This window comes from Mytilus trossulus, chromosome 1 (genome assembly GCF_036588685.1).
Source record: "Mytilus trossulus isolate FHL-02 chromosome 1, PNRI_Mtr1.1.1.hap1, whole genome shotgun sequence".
Classification (NCBI taxonomy): Eukaryota; Metazoa; Mollusca; class Bivalvia; order Mytilida; family Mytilidae; genus Mytilus; species Mytilus trossulus.
This window is the reverse complement of record NC_086373.1, coordinates 33,284,521-33,303,642: the sequence shown is the minus strand read 5'-3', so window position 1 is coordinate 33,303,642 and position 19,122 is coordinate 33,284,521. Positions and strand designations below refer to the sequence as shown.

The 19,122-nt window shown below is 32.4% G+C and overlaps 1 protein-coding gene across 1 annotated transcript; it reads right to left on the bottom strand.

Moving 5' to 3' along the window:
• Positions 1-1,616: 1,616 nt before the first annotated feature.
• Positions 1,617-14,650, bottom strand: LOC134713050 (multiple epidermal growth factor-like domains protein 10). Its single transcript, XM_063574915.1, has 11 exons — positions 14,537-14,650; positions 14,218-14,358; positions 13,535-13,711; positions 12,851-13,045; positions 7,943-8,080; positions 7,280-7,417; positions 5,244-5,381; positions 4,729-4,863; positions 3,926-4,060; positions 2,351-2,497; positions 1,617-1,837 (listed from the first exon to the last, which is right to left on the bottom strand). Exons 1-11 carry the CDS (start codon positions 14,625-14,627, stop codon positions 1,617-1,619), a joined length of 1,656 nt encoding a protein of 551 aa, XP_063430985.1. The 5' UTR covers positions 14,628-14,650.
• Positions 14,651-19,122: the final 4,472 nt, after the last annotated feature.

Sequence of the window (19,122 nt, the reverse complement as noted above, 5' to 3'; positions counted from 1 at the left end):
TACCCAGACAGCATTTGTAAACGACGACAAAATGACAAAGCATTGAGAAAAGAACGGGAACAAGCAGAAAGATGGGTCCGACATTTCCTAGAGGCATTAAACTGCCATGAGCTTCATGTCATAGCTATAATACCCTGAACCACCAAAATAAACAACCCACGCAGAACCACCGACTATAGAAGAAGTAAGAAATGCCACTTACTCATTGAAAACAGGCTAGGCACAATGCATGGCTTCCATCCAACCAGAGGTTTAAAGGCAGTATTTTAGATATTCCATCAAAATTACTTCACAATCTTTTCTTGTCATATAGAAAGAAGGGGACATACCATTAGACTGAAGCAAAGGCCTCATTTTGAAATGATTAAATAATGGAAATTTATGCAAATGTGGCAAGTGGAGAGGAATGACATTACTTTCATAATACAAAATACCATATGCAAATATATCAAACCAACAAAGTGAAGTCGAAACGAAGGTTAGATTTATAAAGTATTCAGATTGTTACATCTGTATGTTAGGTCTGGAAGGGTTGGATTACCTAAGATATTTTGTATTGTCATCCATCCTGAGTTATTGACCATTAACTAGATATAAGGCAAACAACATCAGACAAGAGAAGGGTGTCTATTGGGCCATGATTAACCAGCCAGTAGACATGGCTTATTACATAGCCATATTATCAAAAAGAAGCGAACACCTCCAAGAGAAGATTAACATACTAAACTATGCAAAGCAAACTGGTCTGAATGTTTATGCCAAGAAAACCAATGTAATGTCAATAAACACCAGAAAACAACATAAACTACCATCAGTTATTCGCAAGTGGACAGTGTTCAAGACTTCCCTTGACATGTTATAAGCATCATAAGTGAAGACAATAGGGAAAGAAAGGATATAAATGCAAGACTAGATAATGCATGTGCAAAATTTGCAAGACTTCATACAATCTTGAAGTCACTGATGAGTAGTTTGTAGACGAAACGCGAGTCTAGCACAAATATAAAATTCCAATCCTGGTATCTATGATGAGTTTATTTACACATGAGGCCAGACCTAGTGCATAACTTAGGACAGAGAGAAATGGAGGCAGTTTGTTGTGGCCTTGTTTCCCACTAAAGTTGAAGTAAGTATTCAGTAAAAATACACATTATACCGGTATCACTGTCATTCAGAAAGAGATACCCATCGTGTAACTGACATTCAATAAGAGATTATGTTGGTATTGGTTGCTTGTAATAGTTGTATATAATAAGTGTATCATATACATCTATCACTACTAATCAGTAGAGGATTATGTTGGTTGCCATAGTTGAACAGTGCATCCTCGTCTTTACATTACTACTACTCAGTGGAGAATTATATTGGCTGGGATAGTTAATTATTGTATCTAACTTTTATATGTGTTGTTTGTGATATTTGATAGTGCATCTTATCTACTTATACCGGTATCACCGCCAATCAATAAAATATTATGTTGGTTGTGATAGCTAATAAGTGTATTTTATGCATTATGTCACCACCTATCAGTAAAATCTTCTATGATAAAATGTGTGCTATAACTGGAATCAAAAGAATCATCACGAATCATAACAGAAAGTTTAGATGTTGCTTTATTAACTTCGAAGTTCTCCATTACAGTTCAAATGTCTAGTCTCTTCCAATCTGATGTCTTTATCGTGTACTACCAGCTGTCTGTCGTATTTAGAAATATCTTCTCTTCTCCAGTTTGAAACTAGACAAAATATTAGACATACCATTACGGATATCACTACAGTTACACTAACACCAAGAAATACTTGCAACGTGTTTGTGGTTTCTTCTTCGAATGCAGGTGCTGTAAACAAAAAAGATAGGTTAATGACAAGAGAAATGCATGATGGTCTGCCTTTTTTTACCAGCACAATGGATACAAAACATATAAAATATAAATGAAAAATATGTCCATGGAACACAGATGATACCCGCGCTTGCATATATTGTAACATAGACATCTAAAGAAATGTTAAAGTGATGCTTCCCAAATAAGTATAAGTTTCATAATATTTGGTTGAAGCAAACTGAAATTAGAGAACGGAAACTTATTTTGGGACGTACAAACTGACAATGGTTTAACTTAAAACCATTTCTGTCGTTTCGTGGCATAACAGAAAGGTCGGTTACATTTCAGTTAGACAACATCAAGCATTCAAAAAATATTTTAAATTATTTACTTTATAAATTTATGCAAATTTTCTATAAGCCTTTGTCACCATGTTCACGAAGCCTAAACAGTGACTACCTTAACAATATAACTTTACTATATATATATAATGATGGTATGTAATAATTGTAACGCTTTAAAATATACCTGCAGATATCAATGGTATACAATTTTCTCCTGAAAATCCATCCATACACCCATGAAGACATCTCCCATTAGTAGCATTGCATACAGCTCCTTTACATTTTTTGCACACCTCTGTACAATTCATTCCAAACATTCCACTAGGACATTCTATTGAAAATAATGTTTTGTTCAAATAACCACCGTGTGCATGTTGGCTAACAAAAGGAGGATGTTACTTTAATATTGTATAAACTGAAATCTGCTTTTCAATCAGAGATTACAATTTCTGTAATACAATGTAGTCGTCAATTATATACAGGGTTGGATAAATTTGAAAATCATTGGAACTTCTATGTTGCATTGAAACTATAGCAAAAATTTCAAAAAATCAAAATATTCCAATCTTGATTCTCAGTACTTTCGTATTCCAAATATAAATGATTTAAAACTATGATTGCTTCCATGGTGTCCTTGGTTTATTAAGTTACGCTAAACATACCAAACAGTCTGTTAATTTGAAACTACCTCAGGACCAAGCTTTATCTGTGTCCTCCTTCAGTGACTGATTAAAAGATTTAAATTGTGATCTACCAGTGAATATTATCGACACAGCGTAATAAGAACATTTGACAGAATCCTATGGGGAAACATGTTTCTAGGTTTTCTTGAAAGTCATTTATACAGTCCTATATAATATATTCAGTGACTAAAACGGTGATATAAATTTAGAAACTGTGCCATAATCAAGAAATATAATTTAAAGTAAGATCCAATTGGAAACATAGGCATACAGTTGTTAAGTATAGGCATAATTGGTGATGTGACGTTCCTTCCAACTGTTTGTTTAATTTTGATATCCGCATGACATAAAGCACTGCAAAAATTGGAGTTACTATAGTTATGCCTGGAGGGTGACTTAATTATGAATTTCTGAAATACTAAGGCTTTTCTACCCGAGGAATAGATTACCTTAGCTGTATTTTGCTTTGGCAAAACATTTACGAATATTTGGTCGTCAATGCTCTTCAACATCGTACTCTATTTGGCCTTTTAATATTTTTTATCCGAGCGTCACTGATGAGTAATGTATAGATGAAACGCGCGTCTGGCGTTAATATAAAACATCAATCCTGGTATCTATGATGGGTTTATTGATAATACTTACTTTTTATCTATTGGAATCTGATCTGATTTCACACAGAACTCTCTTATCAAGTTTTCCCCGCTAATTAATTAATTGCGGTATTAGTATGATTGAATGGTGCTATGCATAGGCATCAGCAACCAAGTCATTTTGCGGAGAATCTAATTACAGGTACTTAAAAATAAGACGTATATGTCAGGGGGTCCAGGCTTCAGATAACCTCGATGTCCTCTGCTTCAGGAGCATCTGCAATTCCCCGGTTGGATTCTTTTACTAAATTTTTAGTTTTCCATTTTTAGTTGTGTGTACTGGGTTTTTTTTTCTTTTGGTCTCTTTTTATCCCATTACGTTGTAATTTTTTTTCTCTCAGACTTGTGGCTTTGGAATTCTCTTTGCTATCTTTCTTACTAGTAAACTAAAACATGGGCTTCTCCCTTTATATGTTTATTTACCGTCCAAGCATTTATCACCTGTCCACCCCGGTGCACACCCAGTACCACATCTTCCATTGACTAGACCACAACCTTTCTTTCGGCAGTGTCCACATAATTCACCACACCTTAAACCCCATCTACCAGGAGAACATTCTATAGAAAAGTATACAAGGTTGTCACAATTTTTTAATTCATCTTAAGAAAAACTGGGCATTTGAATCTGAAACGATTTTAATTTCGATTTCCTCTTTTAGTTGATGTGTTTCCCTCAATTTTAGTTTGTTACCCGGATTTTTTTTCACAATCGATTAATGACTTTCGAACTGCGGTATACTACTGTTGCCTTTATTGAATTCATTGAATAAAATGGTTCTCAACTAGGCCTCCATCGTTTCTTAGATGTGAATGTGCTAGCTGTGCAGTTATTCATACTGCTGTTTATCTGCCTTTACCCAAGTTTTAGTGGAGTTCGTTTTCTTTAATCTTCGTTATGGTACATTGAACTATTGATATTTTTTTTCTGTTTTTATTTTTTCAGTGTTTTCTCTGTTCTTTTAAGTTTTCTAACTGTGTCATGCTTTAATACATCATTTTAATAATTTGTGATAGTCAGATAGCTCGATTGTACAAAAAGATGACTAAGACTGTAGTCATTTATATATAAATTTTGTAATACTATAGTGTGAAATTTTGCAAAATCACTGTACTGTAAAAAATATGTAAGTATTTAAGATATTTGCATGCTCAAATATAATAAATAATAATTGTCATCATATAAGTGTAAACAACTAATATTGCTCTAACTAAACATATGCCGATACCTGTATCACATCTGTCCCCTTGTAACCCAGGCTTACACCCAGATGTACATTCTCCAGTCTGTTTGTCACATGACCCGTCAAAACAGTTCCCACACGGCTGCAAACAATCTTTACCAAAATGAGTCGTATTGCATTCTGAAATTCCATTTAAATATTTGAAATTAATTTTATGTTAGTATACCTACAGATGTCTTTTGCCTATTCGGGTCGTTGGTTTGTTGTCTAATTTACGTTGAACCACATATTTTGTCGAATGTCTGACCGTTTTAAAAGTATATGTCCATTTCAATAGGATTAAATCTGTTCAATATAAGAAATGGACAGTAATTTAAAACTATCAAATTATTGTACAAAACATTCATAGGTAGTCGATTCACAATAAGCAGAGCTCTAAAATTAAACTGTATACTTTATAGACAGTAAATTTAAACCAAAAAATAAGGAACTATTGTTCATAGCAGTTTCATTAGTTAATGGCAAATTATGTAGTTCTACGATTAAACTGTACATCATACTTTCCATACAGGTTTTTCCATTCCACCCAGCCTGGCATCCATTAGGACAACTTCCATTGGCATGATGGCACATTAAGTTATCGCTGCAGTGCCCACATCTGCTATTACACTTATATCCATAAAAACCCGTCTTGCACTCTGGAATTAGTAAATTAAAAAAAAAATACAATAAAAAAATTTGAAGGGTTCCGCGGAACCCAGTGTCTCGCCTACTTTTGCTGTAAATCCCAGGCTTAACAACAATGAGGAAAAAAATCAATAAAAATATTCCTCTTGATACTATCTTATGATTGTAAGAAGCTTCTGTCCAAGTTTGGTTAATATCTAGGATAGTTGATGAATCTAATAAATGTTTTGAAAACTTTAACTGCAGACTGTATTTAATGTTAACTGGAAGTCCATTTAAAAGTAAAATACAGAAAAAAAATGAAGTTATCTTTTTACAAAATTTACTTCTGGATACTATCTTATGAACATAAATAAGCTTCTGTCCAAGTTTGGTACAAACCCAGGATAATTTAAGAAAGTTATTAAAATTTTAAAAACTTTAACCACAGAGTGAATGTAATGTTTCCACGCAGAAAAACTAATTCCATTTAAAAGTAAAATACGGGAAAAAATATTTTTTTTTTTTACAAAATTTACTTCTGGATACTATCTTATGATCATAAACAAGCTTCTGTCCAAGTTTGGTACAAACCCAGGATAGTTTAAGAAAGTTATTAAAATTCTAAACACTTTAACCACCGAGTGAATGTTATGTTTCCCCGCAGATAAAACTATGTCCATTTATAAGTAAAATACGGAAAAAATGGAATTTTATTGTTACAAAATTTACTTCTGGATACTATCTTGTGATCATAAACAAGCTTCTGTCCAAGTTTGGTAGAAATCCAGTATAGTTTAAGAAAGTTATTAAAATTTCAAATACTTTAACCACAGAGTGAATATTTGTGGACGCCGCCGCCGCCGACGACGACGACGACGGAATGTAGGATCGCTTAGTCTCGCTTTTTCTACTTAAGTCCAAGGCTCGACAAAAATCAATTTAATGTTATAATATAAATATATTAAGTGTCCAGAACAACAACATAACAATGTAAGAGTAGATCAGATTCTTTACTTCCTTTAAACAAATATGGAAGACGTACATAAACCAACATCATCTACTGAAGTACAGGCTCCTGAATTGGGATTAAAAATTTAAAGTGGTGATGGAGGTTAATCATTTTAGCGCTTAACCCTCTCCTTATCTAGCATTAGAGTAACAGATCTATAGAAGAGCCATGTGTAAAATCTGATAAAAACAGCTTTGCTTATTAGCTTTACAAGAATACAAAAATTATATAGCACAATGTACCAATCTTACAATACTTGCAATTACAAATAGTATGCATACACGTGGCAATATGTAAACACGACATAAACAGTCTGATAAAACCCTTTAATTTATCTTCTGCAGTGCCAATATAAAGTATAAATTATTGACAAAATAAGTCTCTTACTTGTTTTAATTAGGGTCCATCAACATTTCGATGACCTTTATTCCGAAACAGACATACATGTTTACCAGGAGAAAATAAACAACTTAAAACATCTGATTCTAGTAAATATGTATTCATTTCCCTACAGAAGACAGTTTAATATGGTTTGAAGCAATACACTTTTCAAAAGGACCATTTGATTAAACAATTTGGTCTATACCTGCTTTGAGTTCATGAGGATTCCGATTTATTTATACAGATATCAAAAGATGTGGTATGAGTGCCAACGAGACAAATCTCCACCCAGGCCACAATTTAAAACTAAACCATTATAGGTACGGCCTTATGTGCCCATGTTTTACCGAGTCATATTCGAACTGACATCTCCATGCTACTTTCATGCTTTACATTATTATTGCCATGAGCTGACGATTCTTACTTTACCTCTATGACATGTTTTTCCTTTACCTCTATGACATGTTCTTACTTTTGTTCTTACTTTACCTCTATGACATGTTCTTACTTTACCTCTATGACATGTTCTTACTTTACCTCTATGACATGTTCTTCCTTCCCAGCCAGGATCACAATTGTTCATTGGACAGAATCCTGACATAGAATCACATGTAGTACCATTTAAACAATGACCGCAGTTATAGGAACAACCTGGACCATAATACCCAAGACATTCTGTAATTAAAACCAAAGTTAAATTATTCAGCATTATTGGTAGAAATGACATTCATCCTCGTACGTCAAAATCAATAAAACTCAGCATCCAATAATACGCCCCTTTTTGTAATCCACTGCAAGTAAGCATGTTTTAAAAAAAATCTTTATCATGTCTGTGTAACACAAGACAAAAGTAATTTGAATTTGCTTGTTGTTATTTAATCTCGAGGACAAATCAAGGCAAAAAGAAAAAGAAAATACACTGCATTACGAACATGCTCTTTAATAAATCTTCTCCAAAGCAAAATGTCACGATACCAGATATCCAGATGACCAGAATTCAATTTCATATATTAAGATTGCTAAACTTCAATGGATGGTTTTTGCTTTTGCTATTCAATGAAAACCTATACGACAGTCCATTTATTCCTAGACGACCAGCCTGCCATCCGAATGTTTCTACTGTTCGATACAAAAAAAACGAAGCTGACAGTCTATATATAACTAGAAGGCACCCGATTGTTATAGCTATTCAATACAAACCTATCTGACAGTCTACTCCTTGACGACCTGTCCGACACCCGGATGAGCATGCCCCAGTTAGTATATCACACTGTTCGTTTGGCTCTTTACATGAACATTGTCGCTCACATCCTGGTCCAAAGCTATATTTACTACAAACTAGAAAAGGAAAATTTCATCAGAAATTGGACTTTATTACAGGACGAAAAGTTCTTGATATTAGGAATTCCTTGGTTACATGTTGCTTGCAAGAAGCTATAAATACAAGGGCACTATTTTGTAGAATTAATCCTTTCTAAGAATGTTTACCGTCGAGATCTAGACTTGATTACAAATTAACTGTGTAAAATATGACCACAGGAATGTTGAACATGCCGGAACATCAGTCCCGTAACTGATTACCAATCCAAAGCATCTAAGTTATCCCCAGATTTTTTGGATAGGTTCGTATATTTATTTTCTACCGTTTTTGAGGATTTTTTTTAGGAATAGTGTGTCTTTCCCTTTTTTCTCTTTGTCCAGATCGATCAATTTAACATTAAGACATGCTTTTATTTGAAATAACTTCTCGCATTCATACTGAATTTTAGTCTGAAAATTTGTCTTTTCTAAAGCCCACAAGATCGACTGTATAAATTTGATCTAAAAAAAACAAATCCAAACTTTAAATAAGCTGCTACTGCGCCAATCAAATAGAATTTGGATAAAAGAAGAACTACTGGTCTTGCGAATCTAAAAATTGTGAGCTACCACTTTAATCATCATTGTGTCAAAACTGAATAGACTTGATGCTTCTGAAACACCGTTGTACCTTTTACCACATTTTGCCTATAGCAAATTATTGAGAAATGCATTTTACAGTTGGAAGGCAAACGCCTGAATCTGACAGTTAAAGGTCAATTTGTCGACAAAAAAAAGACCCGTATGTAAAAGGTTTACGCCCACAAACAGCGCCACCTATAATTTTGTCTACGGCATCTTTGAGAACGATGTCCCGTTCTGTAGTAAATTAAAACATTAAATTAACTAAAACATATAAAAGTAAGTGTAAAAAACATATTGAAAGATATATTTGCAGATGACTGGTTATGCATGATACGCTGGCAATGTGCGCAATGTCCTTTAATCGAAGATTGAAAATTAGTTTGTTTCCTACGTCAAAATGGCGGATTTCAATGTTTACATTTTTTCCTCTATTTATAATCTGACACAATTTCATATCCAATCATTTATTAGCAATTTTATTATTGATCTTTGGAGATCATCCAATTAGATTTGCCGTTAGAAAGTGGCTATACGTTACCAGCCATCGTTACAAAGTAGCCATGTGTTTTGTGGGGATACCTTGGGAATGTTGTGTATTCAAAAGTTACGGTAAAAATCAATGTTTTCTTCATAATATTTCCATGCATACACAAGTCATACCACCAAATCCATTCTTTACAGACCTCATAAGGTAAACAGACATATTTAGCTGTCTGCTTTAGCAAAAATTCGTATAAATAAGGCCTGATGGGTCGTTTTGAATTCAAATACAGCCGACAAACACGTGGTAGATTGTTTATGTTTGACAGTTTGCTTTACCTTAATTGCACGTCGATGTTACATATATACTTAGCAATAACCTTTATCGTGTTATACTTTCAAGAGTTATATAAAACATCTTGTCTAAGAAACTGGTCTAGCGAGGTGCAGGGACTTCCTTTACTAGGTCTTTAAATAGTGAGGGTGTAATATGTGATGTTTACAAATTACCATATTTACATTACAGCATTTTTTTTTGCATTTGATATATTTCATATACATGTACATTTTATGTACACAAAAAACAATAGAGTAAATAAACATGCATGGATTTAAGACATTTAATTCCCACCCTAGGTATAAAATTTTATACTCATTATACATTGGAACAAATAGAGCAGATTGCAATTGACATTATTATGTATTAAATGTCTAAAATCCTGATTGATGGGGCCAAATCCTCAACATATTTTTTTCTATAAAGTATACAGCAGCTCCTCCAAGGATTAGTAAGGGAATACTTTACATATAGTCCAATGGCTAAGTCCTGTCTTTTTTGTCTCTGATTATTCCTTATTTATATTATCATTTCTATTATTCTCTTGTACATGCAGTAAGACAAAAGCTATTGGTACTCTTATTTTCCTCATTTGCCTGAAAACAATGGAATGTATTCATTGCTGATGTATGTAAAGTGACTTGTAATTTAACTGTCACTGCTAACAGGTACTTGGACTCTGGTGATAAGTTTCTAGACTGTTATCTTATTGGCAATTATACCATATTTAAATGTCAGTTTCCCCTTTATAACTTTTAAAGAAAAGAATTAAATGACAGTATAATAAGTTGTAAAAAATTTGAAATGTTTAGCACAAGTGCAAAATTTAATTGGCATATTCAAGAAAATCTAGAGATATTGAAAAATGTTGCAAATTAAAATAAATGTTTTGCACTCAGAAAACTATAAATACAGTACAGATATTGTTTTAATTAAGACTTTGAGAATATTTGCCTGTTTAATAATCATGATAATAGAAGATATAATTGTTATACCCTTTTTTTCTAATATATGTGTGGCCCTGGTCTGGCTGTGGTTTAAAATCTAAGAATGGAGTTGGTTATATTCATGTTTATCTGATTTATATCAACATTATTGTGTCAATTATATAAATCATTGTAACACATTACTTTGCTCTTCATGGCCTTTTTTAATTGGAATAAAATATCTTATCTTATCTTATACCACATCTCTTTTATTTTAGTACTAACAGGTTAATTTTAAAAGCATTTGAAGTAAGTGAGATGTTGACAAGCTTTTATATAGTCCATGATTGTAAATACAGATAATATCATGAGATTTTTTTATAAAAGTAAATAATGTGATTAAATTGATTATCTCAATTAAAAGAACTGACATTCTTATTTGATACTATGAGATTATTTCTGATATCAGAATAATAAATATCTTATTGTTGTCCTTTTTACAAAAAAACATTAACATACTTAATTTAAGTCAGTTTTATTTTTGTCTATGACTACTATAACATGGGAAGTGGCCGTGCAATCTCTATGTTATACATTGTAGTGTTCTCAGGTTTTTGTTTTTCAATTGATTATGCATTTTAGCGCAGGTAAGTATGAATTTGGATTAAATTTGAAGTTGATTCAGTATATTTTATGATATAATACCACTATTGTATTTCAACAAAGCATTTTCAAACTTTATTTACTGGTCAGCTTTATAGCTTATTATTCAATCAAAAATTCAATTGAATACACTCAACAGTTGGTTGCAGGACTATTGAATTCAAATATAAGAAGAAGAAAAATAAAGCAAAATTTGAAATAATACATATAATAGGAATTATGATGAGAACTGCATGATATCAGGTTGCAATACAGCTTTTGCTCAGTTATCTTTGTGTTGATTATTATGTTCTAAATCCCTTTCTGGTTCTTTGGGTTCAGATATTTTCTCTTGATTAAGGCAAGCAACATAACTTGTACATCTTATAAAGGTTCTTATCTCAGGGTGAATCCAGACAATTTTAAACATAAGTGGTGGTATTCTCAACCAAGGATAAAAAGGAGAGTTAACTATATGATCCCTGAATTCAAATGCATTAATCTTCCATAAAAGAGGTCACCAGAACCCCTGGGATCCACCACTGTATCTTAAAGCAGGTACAATAAAACAAGCATTGTACATGTACTTCTGTCCACTGCAAATTCATATTATTTTCATTCAAAAGTATAAATGTTCACAATTTTAAAGACTATATTTCCTTTGTTTCCATATTCAGTTTGCTTTCATGCAATGAAAAGTTCAATTCTATTGTAACACAGGTTCTACTGACAACTGATAAACCCCTCTTGTATCCTTCTATCTACCAAAAGGGTGTTTGAGAAAATACAATAAGTCCAAGTTCAGAATTTTCTTCTTTGGAAGTGTTCAATAACCTGTAAGTACTTGAAAAAAAATGTCATATATTCAACCTTCCCATGACTATTTTAATGTTACAACAGTAGAGGAACATGGAAAATTGAAAATTTACTGAAGAAATTGTCGAAATATATCTGCAATCATTAATTTTACTCGAATTTACTGTTGTGAACTTGCAATATCCTACGATGCGCGTACCGAGTTATCTCCCTTTGATCTCCGCTTCGCAACGAATAATCTGACACAATTGCGTATCCGGGGTTTTTGTGATCTGATAAAGTATTATAAGAAGCAAAAAATGGTTTTACTTCATATTTTATACCCCTCAACACGTTACCAAACCTATTTGAGGAATTATAAAGGATTTTCCGTGGACCTACGCTAATTTTCAGAAAAAAAGTTTCACTTCACTCGTGAATTTATAACATTTTTACAACACTTTTTAATGATAATTATATAAAATAAGGAAGCTTATTCAATCTAGAATTGAACTCTTTGGTTTTTATCAATGTACGAGTACAAATAAGACAATACGAGTCCAAAAACCACGAGGCGTGCACGTTTACCAAAAATCGTAAACTCTGACCTTTTATCACGTGACCAATGTCTTGACCTTAGAAGCCATTAAATCGTTTGCCGTTCAACTGTTTATTACATTGATTTTGTTTTCCTACTCATGCAGTACAATTTAGAGTAAACATAAACGAAATCAATTCGAGTACAATACATTATAAAACGGACTATGGTTTTAGAAAGTAATACCATGAATCGTAATTCATTTTGTTTTATTTCTATTTTTATTTCATTTGAATCTAAAGTGAGTACCGCAAATTAGAGTTCCAGTTGAAATGTGAAATTCATTTTTTATTTGCATTGAGGCGGAATCTGGATACCCCTGTTTTACTATGTGTTCTGTATTATGTTTCTTGAAAGAAAAAAAAACCGGAAAGTTTACAACTTACTATAAACTGAAAGATCGCAAATAACAACAGGTCCGTGTCTATTTAACACAGCTAAATATTGGCCTCTCTGTGGTCTGTCACAAAACACAGACGCTGAAGACCCATGAGACTCGATCTCACTACATATCACCATGGTAAATAGGTTACCGTCATCTCCAACCTTGATCTGCCAATCAAATAACGAGGTGTTTGTACCTAATGTTAAAAATAGAAATAATGAGTACAAGAAATTCTTTCAGACGATATTTTTTTAATTGTAGGAATTCTGGCAGGCATTTTAATTATGTTTCATACTGGTGTACAACAATAAAATAAATTGTTTACTAATGACTTCTGCAAATGTTCTATAACCACAAACATATGTATTTTGTCTTTCAATACCATTTCTTATATTATTTCAATCAAGCCTGAATAGTTTAACCAAACAATGCTTTACATGTTTAGAAATGTGCACCCTCAATCGTCTGTACACAAATATTTCGAGAGACGGAACAACAGCCCTTATTTTTATAATATCAATCGAACATCATGCGCTTACCACTACACCAGATCCTATCCTGAAAAGAGTAATTTACACTGGGGGTAGTATTGCCTGAGATTGTCACCAAAGCTTATGTTTTATTCTAGTAGATATAAATTTATTTCCAAAGTCTTCGGTTTTTCTTTAAAAATAAAATATCATACCTGCGTTGAGATATATTGTATTGATTGTATGTGGTTTATCAAACATGACCATCCACCAACCATTAACACCAGCCGTAGTTATAGCACAGGTACTAGTATTACCATCAACACCATACCACGATTGTGTTGATCCTATTCCTACTTTGTGTGATGTAGATGCGTTAAACGACACATTCTCTGAAATGAATTCAGCTTTGTTATTATGAAAAGTAAAATCAGAAAACTTGATACTGAACTCCGAGGAAAGTTCAAAATGGAAAGTCCCTTATCAAATGGAAAAGCTCAAACAAATCAAACGAACGGATAACAACTGTCATATTCATGACTTGGTACAGATATTTTCTTATGTAGAAAATGTGGGATAACCCTGGTTTTATAGCTGGCTTAACCTCTTACAAGAATCAATGTAATTTCCCACTAAATAACTACAAAAATTTTAAATATCTCATCATTGTTAACTTGTACAGCACTAGGCCTTGAACACAATTCCGTTTTTATTTCTTAACTACTTACACAAAAAAGCACACATAAAAAAAAATGCAGGAGAAATGATAGATAAGTATCAAAATATTGGTCGTTGATGGTTTCCTGATTGTTTCATCTTTATATCCTAGCTGTAACGATGATATTCAAGTCAAGTAAGCTTTCTATATATTTGTTCGGGATAATAAAAGTCTTCTCACCTTGTTGGCAGTTTCTACCGGACCATTGACCTGTGCAACCAGACTCACAGTTACCGATGTTTTTATCACAATCTAGAGGTTCCCTACAATGGCAACGAAACTGACACATTGTTCCGAAAGTACCAAAGGGACACGCACTTTCTGAAAAATAATAATTTTATCAGTTTAATATTAGAAATAAAAAGAGAACAGTTCTTAGGTTTTTAGCGCAACTGAAGCAGACACCTTGTAAATATACACTGCTTAAAGAAGTGATTCTTACAAAAATAGTTTTGGCATACTAGTAGCAGAAAAAGAAGACTTTGAAACCAAAGTTTACCTGTGATTAAAGAAAACATTACAACTCCAAATAAACAGAGAAGTGTTCGATGAATGTTTACAGACATTTTTATTTTATTATTCATAAACATGTGATGATACAAATGTTGATGTTCAAAACATTAATCTTTTGGCACAGATAATCCTTTTAAAAGTAACAATACAAGCGTGAATCTTTACCTTTATATGTGAGGTGTAAAGAAATTTCTTTTAAAATATGACCATATGAATTGTTTACATCAAAATACTTGACTGACAAACGGTGAAAGTAGAATATTAAATGTTTAATATCGTAATTCATGAATGCAGAAGGATATATCATGACCGTTGTGTATGTAGCTAGCACAACATGAGGTCTTCTTTCGTCTCGTCTGCTATTTAAGTCAAGTGATACAGGTCAGCATAAGATGTTTTAGGGGCGACCACGATATGTACATTGGAATATTTCTGAAAAATATTGAATAATTTCTATTTATACAAAACTAATTGAGAATAACTACACATTAAAAATTCAATTGTTATAAGATTGAAGATTCTTCATAGTTTCATTTCAATACATCTCAACTTTTGTCTCTAAAAGATAATCTGAATTTCTAAGGTGAGAAAATAAATATATATGGAATCAATTAAAGCTACTTACTTTTTTTTATTTGAAGTAAAAGGAAGTAAAACATTTTGATAATGCTATCTGTTTAATACGAATATATATCTTTTTATTTTAGTATACCGTTACGTCTGTGTGTGGTTTAACGTACGTTGCCAGTACGTATATAAATCGGAGTGTTGACGGTTACGGTAAAACTCGGATTAAAAAGACTGGAAATGAGGGAAAATACGATGATTAAAATTGTATCCAGTTATCGTGTTCCCATCTCTTGATATTATAACCCTGTTGCGTAAATCTGCTTTTCCAATAAAATTCTGTAATACATGTATTGAAAATTTTAAAGATTGATATTTTTTTTTTTTTTTTTAAAGACGCTATACAAATTATACTCTCTTTGTTATAAAACGATTTTTCTTTATTTATATATATAAATTGTGAATGAACTAAATTGAGTCAGATTCGAAGAAAAAAATCAAAACTGGAATGCTGAAAATGTTTTTCTCATTTATGATTTTTGCATTTTGAAATATATTCTTTGAAATAATAGACATATGCGATTTTTTTTTTAAACTTTTGTTCATTACAAGTTCATCAAACGAAAACATTCAGAAAATGTCATATTAAATCAATCAATGTTAGCGCAAATCTAATCCATTAGAGAAAAAAAGTACAATAAATTAACATGATTTCTTGCGCAATGACGTTTCAGTTTTTGCCAAGAACGTAAGGATTTATATATTTATCCTCCTGCGCTGAAAAAAACGACATATTAGTTAAAACCTGCCTGAGCGATTTGCAACCCTTGTCATACATTGGGGGAAATTATTGACTGACGGCGAATTTATAAAAAAGACATAGAGAATTATATTGCTAATTCCGACTCACAGAGAATTATACCGCCGCATCAGGACTAAGAGTCCCCCATCATGCATGGGTATCGATTCAATGATTCAGCGGCCTATACAAGCAGTAAGTACAACAGTTCACAATTATCGTTCCAGTTCCAGGGCGCACGATGCCGTCTAAAAGTCTACAAAGCATGGGTATCGATCATTAGACTTGTACTCTACCAGCTTGGGTAACGATCAAATACCAGAGCAGGTAACACCACTGGGCCTAACAGTCCACAAGTCAGAATATTGATCCAGTGCACGTAAATAAAAACAAACAAAATATGTTTTTGTTTTAATTTATATCCAACTTACGGAGTCAATAGTTGAGGCATTCAAATGTTGATGAATATACGACTGATGCTTGTATATTTAAAAGGTCCCCAAAATATAAGATAAAACAAAATTCGGAGAGAATTACTCCTATAAATCCCTGTAAGCTTTATAAAAATATCTGACAATTTAAATCGTTCAGTTGCAATATTCGTATGGAATTATAGTTTCCAAGTCAGTTTGTCGCAAAAAAAAGGGATACATTATGGAAAGTTATTCACTCCAAATCACGATAGTAATCTAAGAAAACTTTTAGCGGTGCATTTTTTAAACCGGAGACTACTATATCACTGAGACTTCTATAATAGTAGTCTCATTTTAAACAGTAAGTCAGTTAAGGAATTATCTTTCCAAATTTTCTTTTTTTTTCTTTATAATTTTTTTGTATTCAATATTATAGTATGGTTAAATACCTTTTCTATGATATAGTGTTATTTGACTATTATTGGTGTTCTCTTCTGGTTATTTAACTCCTCATATGTTTCGGGTCCATTGCATCCGTTAATTTGGCTTTCATATATTTGGTATAAGTGTTGGACGGTAAATTCAGGAAAGCATACAATTCATATAGTGTTTGGTTGGTGGTTTTTTTAAATGCTAAATCAAATTACTAGCTAAACTCAGACAGTTCTTCATAAGCAAGTGCATTTAGCCTGCTTTAAGTATTTTCATCATTCTTTGAAATGTTACCTCTCTCTTAAGTAACTAGGTCACATTAATGAATAATAAAAAACGCATATCCAAATAAATTTTGTTTTGACCTGAAAATATGGAACTCGGTTTACTTTGAAGCAATACTTAATTACCTTAAATGACATGTATGTATATAATCTATGAAACATAATAAAGCTACACTAATAAATTCGCTTTCATCTGAAGATCTTAAAATTAACTCGTGCTGTAAAGATAACATTAATTGTCGGCTCCTTGTACCACTGTTACAAAACTATCAAAAAATATACTGTATTGGTGCAGCCGTTTGATCTATTAAACTATGTGCAACTAGTAATTTGGCTCTAATTATTTACCATTCAACTGTACTTGAAGTGCATTATTAAAACAATACATTAAACATATAGGTTGTGTTCCGAAAGATGTTATCTATGTCTATGAAGATGTTTCATCTCTGTAAAGAATTTTCAATGATCAAAGTGTGTCATAATTTACGTTGTTTCAATTTGTCCATCTTCATTCCGCCTTTTTAAATTTTAATGATACTAGTTCTTAATGATCTCCCGTCTCCTTAAATTGTCACTTACATACATCAACTTGCAAATACTCATAAAGGTGCATGTTACATTTCAATAAGTGTCGAAATACTTAACTCCGTCTTTTGTTCAATTACATTGTCACATCTAACGTTTGAAGGTGCATCCAATTACCATACTTGATGTATGTATTACATAAGAAGAGCAGGTAAGACAAAATATATTTTGTTGTTTGTTCTTCGTGGTCATTAAAATGCAATGGTAAACCACAAAACATATGTTAGTGGTCCATAATTGATTTTTTATCTTACAGAATCAGGTACCCCTGACAAGCACATCACATATACTTTACATGCACCAGGTGTGAAAAAGACAATTTTAGGTGACCCCTGCATGACTAAAGGTAACGTAATAACGAAAATATTCTAAAAAGAGATGTCTATTCTTTTATGTGCATTATCTACAAAATCAGGAATCACCGCTCGCTGCCAAGTACATTCATAAATGTACTAAGGTAATTAATAAATTTATCTGCACAATAATAAGGGTGGCAGGTAATAAGTCATCTAAGTTTATGACATACAATACTATTGTTTTTATTACAAAAGACCACAGTGCTACTACTGTCATTCATAAAAATCTTTACTTAATTTACGACCATGCAATGCCTACAGTGCACTAAAAGTGCATATAAATTTGTACCCGAGTGGCTTTTGTCATTTTTTAAAGCCCAAGACGGAACGCAAGTATAGAATGCTACATACAATGTTTTTAGGTTATTCAAAGAAAATTATATTCATCTTATAAGAGTATGCAAATTATCTAAAAATACAGATCATCTAAATGTCCCCTCCCGTACATTTGATGTAATAACTGGTTTTGTAGTGCAACTAGTTTTGTTTATTTCCTAAATATAGAAACAAAGCTTTATTTTGTATAAATGTCAATTTCCTCATGGGACACTTTCTCCACAATCAGGGGTCCATTAAGGGATGAAATTACTTTGACATTTGTGTTAAGATTTAAAAAGTTGTCAATTCATTAAAGTAAGTTGCAGTATAAAAGCAATATTAGGTCAATGTCAGAAAAATATAAACTTTTTGTACTCGGTAGAACCTCGCCCTTCCCCAGTTTTTCATTAGCCTCATACAAAAAAGTTTATATTTTTCTGACATTGACCTAATATTGCATATTTGTAGTGAACCCTGCTAACAACTAGATCTGACATTGGAAAAACAAGATTGGAGGTGTGTGCACCTGGAAATAGTGAAGACTGGATTAACATCATTTTAGCCTCTTGTTCATATACTTCTTCCGGATATCGAACCATAAAATCTGTCCACTGTTGATGCTTCTAATTCAATATATATGTTTATGTTTGAAAACCATTTCATTGTTTAGAAAGCCCCTTTGAAAGGTCCTGTTGGTTAGTCATTCCAAATATATGCAAAAATAAACGAAACATAGATATTTGCAGATTGCATAAGTTTTAGAGATGATTTTAAAAAGTGTAAAAGTGTGATGTTTTTTGCCAGGAAGTCTTTAAGAG